General features: G+C 38.2%; 1 protein-coding gene across 1 annotated transcript; it reads right to left on the minus strand.

Moving 5' to 3' along the window:
• Positions 1-80: 80 nt before the first annotated feature.
• LOC122342983 (cytolytic toxin-alpha-like) lies at positions 81-11,067 on the minus strand. The gene is made up of 7 exons (XM_043237239.1): positions 10,914-11,067; positions 8,575-8,690; positions 8,417-8,462; positions 5,781-5,873; positions 3,922-5,643; positions 2,945-3,042; positions 81-1,236 (listed from the first exon to the last, which is right to left on the minus strand). Exons 2-7 carry the CDS (start codon positions 8,665-8,667, stop codon positions 874-876), a joined length of 2,415 nt encoding a protein of 804 aa, XP_043093174.1. The 5' UTR covers positions 8,668-8,690; positions 10,914-11,067; the 3' UTR covers positions 81-873.
• Positions 11,068-11,478: the final 411 nt, after the last annotated feature.

Genomic DNA, 11,478 nt, shown 5'->3' on the forward strand with positions numbered 1-11,478 from the left:
TCCAGGAAAAAAATTAATATATATAAATACATACAATGCCTCTAACTGTAATGAAAGGTCTACTGAACGGCACAGTGAACTGAATGCAAGATCAGATTTATTGTACAGTATGAAATCCAAATCAATCTAAACAAAACACAAAGACTTGATGACAAACATGAAATAACTCACCGAACAGAGGTTTATACATTCGACACGACAAGAGAGAACGGAAACAAACTTATAGCAAACAATGAGCAGCACATGACATAAACCGACCAATGAGAAACAAGAGACAGCACCTGGACGACCAATCAGAACAGAGACACATGGGGGCAGGGGAATCAGATAAGGCTTGAGCCTAGTCCTAGACTAAGAGCTGTTTTCAATGAAAGAAACTGGCTTTGTTTTGTCTTGAGATTTGCACCACTAATACATTTTTAATGCATGTTTATAAAAATTACTTAAATGTTCTGTTTGAACTATGGCCTGTCTGTAAAAGACATGAAAACAAGAACAGTAACACTTTCTAATAACTAGACGCTGTGAATCATTAGTTAAGCATTAGTAAATAGTCTAAAGCGCTGTTCCAAAATTAATAGTCATTAGTAAGCGGTTTATAAATACAGAATGATACTGAACTAGTCATTTTAAGATGCAAAAAAATACCTAGCTAACTGAATCATCAATTGCACATATATATATATATACGCTCAAGAGCGATGCATTTATAGCTGCGCGTGTAAACAGCTTAGAATGCATATTAATATACAGGATGAATTGAGTATTTACTAATGATCCGTAGTTTGTTGTAATTATAAAGTGTTTATGCTTTTTGATATTCGGATATGCTCAGTGAGGCATATATACAGTAGATTATGTAGCTGAAGGAGTCTAAATGAAGTGGAAGCCCAGAAAGTCCACTTCCGATCCTGCTCTTGCTGTGATACCGTAACACTTTCCAGACTTCACGTCGACGCTCACAGGGTTTCCCACTTCATGACACTTGGCGGATAAATGGGTTTTTCTGCCGTTGCTCTTTTCAACCACAAACCACAACCCACAGAATCTGTTGTTATCCTTATTTGGCCACAGTTTTGCAGCAACAATTTTATCATCCTCATCAAAAAGAAATGTTTCTACTTCATTAAAATTTCTACCAGCTGTATATCTGTGGCCAGAATGGAAAGTCATCTTCACTGCCGTGAAACTCCTGATCCATTTCTCCTTGGTTGAAAAAAAGGCTGTCCAGGGCATCTGAAAATTAGAATTTTAATTACAGTTACATATATACATATATCTTATCATGTTTATGTCTTTTATTTTACATTATGAAATATAGTGTACGCATGGTCAAAAAAAATGGGTAGTCCCATTTTATAATGTATCTGCGATCATTTTCGACTGTTTTTGCTCCGGAGAACCGTCGCACATATGCAGTGTTTTGTTTCGTTTTGAATTCTTAATCAGTCTGTCATGAACCGCGCCTCTGTGGCTCTCTCCGACGGCCACCGGAGGGAACCCTCCCCAGAATATTAGTCCTCAGAACTCCATTTCCCATCATGCCATTCCTCAGCCCGTATTACCTGCCCAGGTGTACCTCATTAGCTTGTACTGATTGCGAAGTCTTATCCTTGCTCTGGCTGGTAATTCTAAGCGTTTGGTCTCCTATCGTTGTCTTCCTGTGTGTGACCTTGCTCTCTGTGTTTCGTTTCTCCGATTGTTTGCTGCCTACCCATTGACCTGTGTACCTCGACTCTGATTCTGTCCGCCTGCCTCGACCTTTGGCCGACTCGGTTTTCGACTCTGCCTGCCCTGTGATTTCTGCCATGGTTACCGACCCTTGCCTGTTTGACTTATTAAAGAGCACTCGAATAGATCCGAATGCCTCTGACTCCTCATTACACATTTGAGTCGATGGGCTCTATTTTAACGATATAAATGCAAAGTCTAAAGTGCACGGTGCAGGTTCACTCAGGCAAATGCATTTGATAGTTAAATGACGTGACGCTGGACAGGAAGATGAGAACTGTGTAAAAACACATTTGAGCTGCGACTTGCGTGGCATTATGCTGGGTGTATGACGATGATTCAGTCGTCCGTTCATAAGGAAACACACTTGCTTCATCAGCCGTCTGAACAAAACGTTTGAATTGTTCGACAACTCGCTCAAGACTTCAACGACTCGTAATTAAAATAGTGACTTGATGCCACCTACTGGCGGATTAGTTTCGTAGTAGCCTACCTTTTTTCCACATTTCATATTTATAATATGACAATTTGTTATGAAAGATTACGCATACATTTTAAATGGAAATTTATGCATGCATTTTAAGTGGAAAATGCCCTCTAAATAGGTCAAATGACTTAAAAACGGACTTAAATTTAATTTCCCAACAGGAAAAATTGCTAATAAATTGTAAAACCACTAGCCACAGTGGCCGACGAGCAAAAAAGTATTATCATATTTCCATAAAAGTGCTATATTTGATCATTCTGTCAATGTCAGTCATTTATTGCTACTTTGTTTTAAGATAAACGTTAAGAAATGGGGCGCTGTCTTTTTTACTGGGGCATGAGTGATGTTAATTCCTTTCGTAGAGTTGAACAAATAATTGACTGAGTGACTGAACAGAACAAATAATTCCAAGTCGTCCAAAGTGGAGTATAAAGTATGAACATAAAAAGTGGGCATGGATGTTTAATCCACTAAAAATACATTTGCGCTTAAATCCTATTGTTGGGCAGCTTGGAAGAACACTTTAAGTCATTTTTGGGTGAACTATCCCTTTAACATTTGGAAATATTATCAATGTGACTGCACTAAAGCTAATAGAGGAGAACAAAACTGGAGCTGAATGTTAATACGTATATGCAATATGTATAATGAATATCTAATATATGCTCACCGCTATCAATGTCTCACTAGTATTTCACAAATCAAGTAGTCATCCATTTTACTCACCTCTTTGTAATATAATTGGATCATCTTAATAGCGCTGCTGCTAGGAGCCAAAAAGCTGGTTCCAGGAAAATCTGTTCCACCCACAAGCACAGCTTGCTCTGAGAAAGGAAAAAACAATAACTACATGCACAGAGCAGCCGGGTGCCATTACTTATGAAAGATTCAAATCCAGTCTCTTGCTGGAACGTGAGCTATGGTAGAAACATTTGGTAGATGAACTACTGCATGATGATTGAAATTGAGCAAATGGCCTTAAATTATTGCCTAAATACACTATAAAAAGATTGTTTTCTACAATGTCATGCACCCAATGGTTCAGATGATTAAAATCACCCAACACGAGTCAGTGCTGTGTTTTACTCAGCCTGGTGACTTTTTATGAATGCAGATGAGAATTCGAGAATGCTTGGTGCGATCGTGAAATTTGCAACGATTTTGATGTAATCACAATATTGCTGTTGTTTGTTTTACTTTCAAATAAATTAAATTAATTTAGCCTTGATGCGCAGAAGATATTTATTCCGATCTCATATTACTTTGACTTTGTTCATAACTAGCAAGATATTTATTTTTTCCCACATTATATTGAATTATGTTGAAATGAAATTGCGGTCTTGGGAGGAAAAAAGGTAGGTCACATATATGTCCCATTTTGCATTTTATGCTTTTGAGTTAAAATCCTGGCTTGAGGACCTTTGCAAAATAAAATAAGAGTAAATAAACTTTTAACACAATAAAAAACTATTTCCATTTATGACCTAAAACATCACTTACAAACGACAACAGAAATATTACAGCCACATTTTTTTTAAATAATATTTTTTTGGCATGAAATATTGTCTGACTGAGTGATATGATAAATTGGAGGAGCGCTGGTGCATTCACTTTTTTAATTGTCATTGAGTTATAAAAGTACAAAACAGATATTAGTATTTCAGTAAGCTGGTATATTTATATTATATCACTTAAATAGTTACCATATAATGGTCCAATGTTGACAGCATCACTGGCTTCACTCACTCCCACGTTACTCACTGTCCTGTATTGGACAGAGTAGTGCTTTCCAGTCAGTATTCCAATCAGATTAAATGTCACATCCGCTGTGTCTACGTCAAACCACTTTTCTTCAGCTCCAAAATTAGACGTTACCTCATTGTATTCAACTCTATATTTTAATCTTTTTTCAGTTGAGTACTCATGCAGTTTCAGGGACACAGCTTGCCTTAGAATGTTTTTTACTATAGGCGGGGGTGGCTTGGAAAGGGGCTGGAACTTTGTGTCTGTCAGTTTCCCTTTCTCATACAGATAGATGGAGGATCCTGGACTGGAGGGATCGGAGATGGCAGAAATAATGAATCGGAATTTCTTGTCGTTTTTATTGGCCTCTGAAAAACTTCTGAAAAGAATGATGTTCTCTCTCAAGGTTGAGATGACATCAGGATTGTTGAACCACTTTCTGACATTCAGAAATTCAGAAATTATTTTTATTTCCCCATCTAGGTCTTGAAATTGATCAGATTTCAGAAAGTCCTGCAGAGTTGAAAGATATGGATCTTCATACTGCAGAGATGTGAAAGTCAAGCATACCACAAAATCAATGTCAGGATCAAGGAGGATAGTTTTGAGACTGTCTGAGTCTACTATTGTGATCTCCTTTAGTGTCTTGGTGTAAGAACTCAAGAGGCGAACTTCAGTCTTCGCATCATTTAACCACTGTTTATGCATGACAGCATTAAAAGGGGAGCTACTGTGGATCCTCTGGATGTCTTTCAATGACTTCTCCTCCATATCTCCTCCTCGAATACCAGGCAAGACCTTGGCCACTGCTTTCAGGAGCAATGCCTTGTAAAAGGAAACTGAGCTCTTAAATGAGCGTAGTCTTTCTTTGATGCTACTGAACATATTTACCTCTGTTTTTCTGGACAGATCGTTGCATGTCCTCTCTACATCACTCAGCTCCTCCATTATATCTACAATGTAGGAAACTGCACTTGTGCTGATTTCTCTCTCCAGTCGAGCTGCTTTTGTATCCAAAAGATGAAGAGGATAGAGCCAGACTTTGAGTGGAACCCCATTTTGTGAATTCTCCTTCAGAAGAGATGGAAGCTTCTTGTACAACTCCAGGGCCTCCATGTATGTGGTGGGGTTCTGATTAAGATGGACATCACCATAAAATGTGCAGGCAATCTTCTCAGCCTTTTTCTTTTCACCATCTGTCATTTTTAAAGATGCCTGTCCTTCAATGGAAAGTAGAGGAATATTCTTGACCATGATGTTCAGTTCTCCTTCAACCTCCTGTCTACTTTCCTCTTCTGAAAATCTTCGATCAAACACCATGAAGGCCTGAGCTCCATACAGTACCGCTGTGACCACATGGGTTGCAGTTTTCTGGTCAAACACCTGAGGATAGGTGATCTGACCCAGATGGGTCATAGTGAGCTGTTCGAATCTTGTAGTTTCACTGTGATGCATTGTCATTCTGGACTGTTGGTTTGAGGATTTGCTGTCGCGTAAGAACTTGGCAGATCCTCCCACTTCCACAAGCCCCCCCAAAAAGCTAGCCTTCAGGGAAGCACTTACATCCAGTAGATTGGACTTAGCAGAGAAAGAGTCAGAGCTTTCAAATTTAAAATCTGTCTTGAGCTGTGGACGACTGTCCAAATCTTCACTCAGTGATTTCTTATCCCACAGCGTAACACCTGAAATGAGACGTGGTTTTCACAGTTATGTATGAGGAGGTGATGCAGGTTTTAGAGCATTTCTACAGAAGAACTGGAATAGGAAATTGATTGATTGTTTTCAGCATACAGATAATCAATTTTTTTTGTCACACCACCTGGAATGAAGTTATCCTTGCGGCAGTCATACAGCATACCAGGGAACAGAGGTCTTCCAAGGGCTGCCAGTTCAATGGGCTGTGATTCCAAGTCTGTAGCAAAGACAAATATTTTAGGGCATATATATGCAGTACTGTGCAAACGTTTTAGGCAGGTGTGAAAAAATGCTGTAAACGAAGAATGCTTTAAGTAATAAATAATGATTGTTAATTTTTGTCAATTTACACAGTGAGCGAACAAAAGAAAAATCTAAATTATTTGGTGTTGTAGGATTATAGTCAGGCCTACGATCAACCACTTATTCCAAACAGGTGCTAATTATCATCAGTGTCACACGTAAGTTGAAACCCAGTCATGAACTGAAACAGAAACAGCAGTGTAGGAGGCACTGACAAACTCTACTACCAAGGTCAGGTTGTGAAAGACAGTTTCATGTCATGACAAGATTGAGCACAGCAACAAGACACAAGATAGTTATACTGCATCAACAAGGTCTCTCCCAGACAAAGATTTCAAAGTGGACTGAGGTTTCAGGATGTGCTGTTCAAGCTCTTTTGAAGAACCACAAAGAGATGGGCAATGTTGAGGAACCTGGATGCAGTGGTCGGCCAAGGAAACTTAGTGCAGCAGATGAAAGACACATCAAGCTTATTACCCTTCGAAAAGATAATTATTATTCTTCAGAAGATGTCCAGCAGTGCCATGAAAAAGCCATACCTCCTACGTGGGAACGAGGTCAAATGACTCATATATGTATGAAAACATAGGAACTGGGGTCCGAAAAATGGCAGCAGGTGCTCTGAACAGATGAGTCAAAAGTTTAAATATTTGTCATTAGCAGAAGGTAGTTTGTTTCGTCGAAGGGCTGGAGAGCGGGACAATAATGAGTGTCTGCAGGAAACAGTGAAGCATGGAGGAGGTTCCTTGAACGTTTGGAGCTGCATTTCTGCAAATGGAGTTGGAGATTTGGTCAGGATTAATGTTGTCAGTGCTGAGAAATACAGGCAGATACTTATACATCATGCAGTACCATCAGGAAGGTGTATGATTGGCCCAGAATTTATTCTGCAGCAGAACAATGACCCCAAAAAGCCAAAGTCATTAAGAACTATCTTCATCATAAAAAGGAACAAGGAAGTGATGGCATGGCCCCCACAGAGCCCTGATCTCAACATCATTGAGTGTGTCTGAGATTTCATGAAAAGACAGAAGGATGTGAGAAAGCCTACATCCACAGAAGATCTGTGGATCTATGATTCTCCAAGATGTTTGGAACAGCCTACCAAACCTACTGAGCTCCTTCAAAAACTGTGTGCAAGTGTACCTAGAACAGGGGTAGGCAACCTGCGGCTCTGGAGCCGCATGCGGCTCTTCAGCCTCCTTGTAGTGGCTCCTGATGGCCGTGACAAAAAAACATGGAATGTTTTTTTTTTCTTTTTTTCTTTTATTATCGTCATTATGTGTTCATTTTGTTGCACAATTCCTCTGGGGTTTTAGTTGATACCATCTAATAAAGTTTTTTTTATAGTTTGTCACTGAAAATATATGTCACATCAACGTCAGCAGCCGTCTTTTAGAAGTTTATAAACTCTGTAATTTTTTGTGGCTCCGGGAGTGGCTCACACAAAGTGGCTCTTTTGATAAAAAAGGTTGCCGGCCCCTGACCTAGAAGAATTGCTGATGTTTTGATGGGTGGTCACACCAAATATTGATTTGATTTAGATTTATCTTTTGTTCATTCACTGTATTTTGTTCATTTATGAAAATAAATGACACTTCTTTGTTTACAGCATTTTTTCACACCTGCCTAAAACTTTTGCACAGTACTGTATATATACATACAGTATCTCACAAAGGTGAGTACATCCTTCACATTTCAGCAACAACTTTGGTATATCTTCTCAAGGAGCAATGCTGCATAAATTAAACTGGGATATACCCATTAGTCTACATACAGCTTGTATAGAAGTACAAATTTACTGTCCTCTAAAAATAACTAAAACATATAGACATTATTGTCAAAATTGCAACAAAAATGAGTTTGAACATGTCAAAACTGTTCTAAATGTCAATATTTTGTATGGGCACCATTGTTATCTAGCACTGCCTTAATCCTCCTGAGCATGTCATTCACCAAAGCTCCTCCTTCACTCCTCCATAATGACATCATGGAGCTGCTGGATGTTAGACACATGGTGCTTCTCCACCTTCTGCTTGAGGATGCCCCACATGGACTCAATAGGTTTCAGGTCTGGAGATATATTTGGCCACTCCATCACCCTCACCTTCACCTTCATCTTCATCATCACGTCTTAGTGGTGTGTTTGGGCTCATAATTAAGTTGGAAACCTGCCATTTGGCCTGGTTCAGTCCTGGAGGGCCGGTGTCCTGCAGAGTTTAGCTCCAACCCTGAAAACACCTGAAGCAGATAATCAAGGTCTTACTAAGTATTTTTGAAACTTCCCGTCAGGTGTTTTGAGGCAAGTCAGAGCTACACTTTGCAGGACATGGGCCCTCCAGGATCAAGTTTGATGACCCCTGGTTTAAATAAAAGGAATTAAAAACTACAGGAATTAACACCACTGTTGAGTTTTAGGTAGTAATTTTCCCATATTGTTAGACAATTGCATCTTACCTGAGTTTTTAGTGTTTCCCCCATCAGGTTTTGGTTCCAACATTTCCTGTTTTTTGAAGAAGTAGATGATAGAATAATTTTCTAAAACAACCAACCACAACCTTCCACACTTCCTTTCTAGTTACTGTTCTGCTTTTTTTCTTATAGTGTGTGCTTACCTGTGCATTCATCACAGCTAGGGTTGCCAACCATATATATGTACACAGGTAAATACATTTTGGCTGCTTCAGGTAAATCAAAAGTCCTGCCATCTTAGACCGGCCGACAAGAAGATCTGTTTGAATAAAAGACAAACAAATATAAAAATACCAGTGGCAGGAATAAACCACTTACGTGAACACATCACAAAATGTGATTCAAGATGGCGTCTGTGTCATGGCATTCTATCTGCCTGCACTGTTCATCTTTGTTTTGTTCTTGTTATTGACATCTTCTTTTACTCAGTATGCTTCGTAATTATATATTTATGGTCGGACGCGACTGCTAAGGGTGCAGACAGCTGCTTATAATATGATTTGTACAGAATTCTCTATTCTGTATAGAGACTGTTGTGAATCTATCCTATCTGAAAAATCTTTGATGAGTTGTTGAAACTGTTCAATTCTGTGTGCATTGATGTATTAGATAATGTAGCTCCTCGTAAAGTTAAAGGGGTAAAGTTAAACATTTGCCGTGGGTTAATGAATCCCTGCAGGCTCTCAGATAATGTGTTGAGAAGCTGAGAGGAGGTGGACAAAACATAAATTACACCAGAAGTTTACCAGAACTTGCACAGATTATCTTCAGACCATGCTGGCAAAAAGTTATTAAACTATTCTCGAATAATGCATGAATTAATTCTAACAAAAGCACACAAAAATGGACTTAAGCCTATATATCTGCAACAGTTTGGCGAATCGAGAGCAACTTGATGTGTGTTTATAATAAACATGTCTTGAGGCTACCTGCAGTGTTTCGTGCAATGCCACTTAGTTGCCAGGAGATATAAAACGTTTTTTAATGGTTTCACCAAATCAGAGAACTCTTCTTGTTAGATTCAGTGCATCATGCCAATATTCTATATTTTATGAACACATTATGAAACTCTGTACGTGTCTTCAGCACCATGCCCTGATGGTTCTCAAAACATTTGGGGACCACCTTGTAGTCAAAACTTATAATAATTTTGAAAAAATAATAATTTGCTTACATTAGCCTATTGTAATGATGTTAATGGATTCCTTGGATCATGGAGAGAACGTCAATACCAATTGTACTATAATTAGTTGAACCTTCTGTCCGCCATTTTAATTTGTGTTGAAAATCAATTTTTTCAAGCTCATCCTAGAACATTTCTTTGATTTGCACCAAATTTGACTGATCTTCAGATCAGGCTGGCAAATAATTATGGATATATGCAGTGAAACAAAATTTTATTTACTTAAGTTAAAATACTTTTTTATTTAAACGTATCAACAAATTTGCTGGAAAGATGCCAAACTGCATCTGAGTCTGTTATCTCTGCAATTCTTTGACATATTGTGGCACCTCACACTGACCACATCACATCAATTTGGTAACAGCGCAACCTATTGGTCAAGAGTATTAAATTATGAAACTAACCATTCATTATGAAATTTCCAAAAATGCTAATCTTTTTTTAATGTATTCCATTGAAACGTTGGCCGACAGCATATATACCAAGCAAGCCATAGTAAGCCAAACATCCTGACTGGTATTTTGTTTAATGTTGAAAACCAATTTTGCAAACTCAACCATTGGTCTGATTTTCGTATAGTTTTTGTATAGTGCCGCTACAAATTTTAGGCATGGTGCCAAAATGACTAAGGCTATATCTCTGCAAATCTTTGGCATAATGAGAACAAACTTTGTGTGCGCCATTGTCACCTCACACAGAACACAACATGTATTGGATCTGTTGGTCAAACAAATAAGCCAATGAAACTTTGTTTTCTTTGTTCAAACTTCTTCACACGTTGAAGTGATAAAACTAAAACTAGAGTTTACAGTAAAGGTCCCGCTACACTTCTCTTCATGAAGCTCACTATGCAGCTTGCAATGCCCTTTGAACAGAACATGCTTGATCCTTTCGGACTGGAATCATGGAGAAATATCCCGTGAACCACTGGTTTAATTACAATGTTATTTGCAAGCTGGAGCTTTTGCAGATGAGTGAAAAGTTTTTGAAATATTTTAAGTTTTGACCATTATTGTGTGATACTGTTACAGACCACCACTACTAGTACTTGTTCTGCTTATTATATATGATTAGTATGCTGTTAAAACTTTACATTTGGTTGAAGTTCAGCTATAAAATATATGAGACCTTATTAAAGCTGTTGATGATGTGTAGTAGCATCTTGTGTGAATGATTTATTGCTTGTTTGATATGACTGCATCAAGTGACTGCAACAATATGTATACTGGAGAAATCTACTTGCCATTTAAGTTATCTGCACAGTGCACCTGTTAATATTGTTTTAAAATCACATCTTACCTGGCGTCTCTGTGTGTCCTTGGTATACTGATAGATGAAGTCTGAAGCTCGTTAGATATCTGCAGTGATATTTGTACTTCTACTATTGAGGAAAGGTTTCATGAAAAGAGCATTCTCAGCCTCAGGAGGGGTGGCTACTGCCCTTTGACCTTAAAGGGCTGTCTGCTGGATTTATTATTTGTGTACAAAGTAGAATAATTGATTGGAAATGTTTTTTATCCTTATCAACTCAAGAGAAGGCAGACAATTCCTCTTCAATAAGCGCAATCAGTGTGGAAGCACATGAGAGCCACTGAATAATAGTTATTGCTTAAATGAAAAACTAATGCTTTAAATTAAATAATTGAAAAATTAACACTTCTTGAGGTGACAATTGTTTTTCATTTTTATATGAAAGATTGAGGGACCTTAAAGTTTATAGCTGAAAAGTAAGTAGGGTTGGAGATACTGTAAACTCTGAAAGAACCTTAAGGTCCAGAGCTGAGTAAACCAGATAAGGGGAATGAATACACAGTGTGTTATGAAACTTGTAGGTTTAGTAGAAAAGGAGAAAAACATTAACACA

This window comes from Puntigrus tetrazona, chromosome 4, assembly GCF_018831695.1.
Source record: "Puntigrus tetrazona isolate hp1 chromosome 4, ASM1883169v1, whole genome shotgun sequence".
NCBI classification, from domain to species: Eukaryota; Metazoa; Chordata; class Actinopteri; order Cypriniformes; family Cyprinidae; genus Puntigrus; species Puntigrus tetrazona.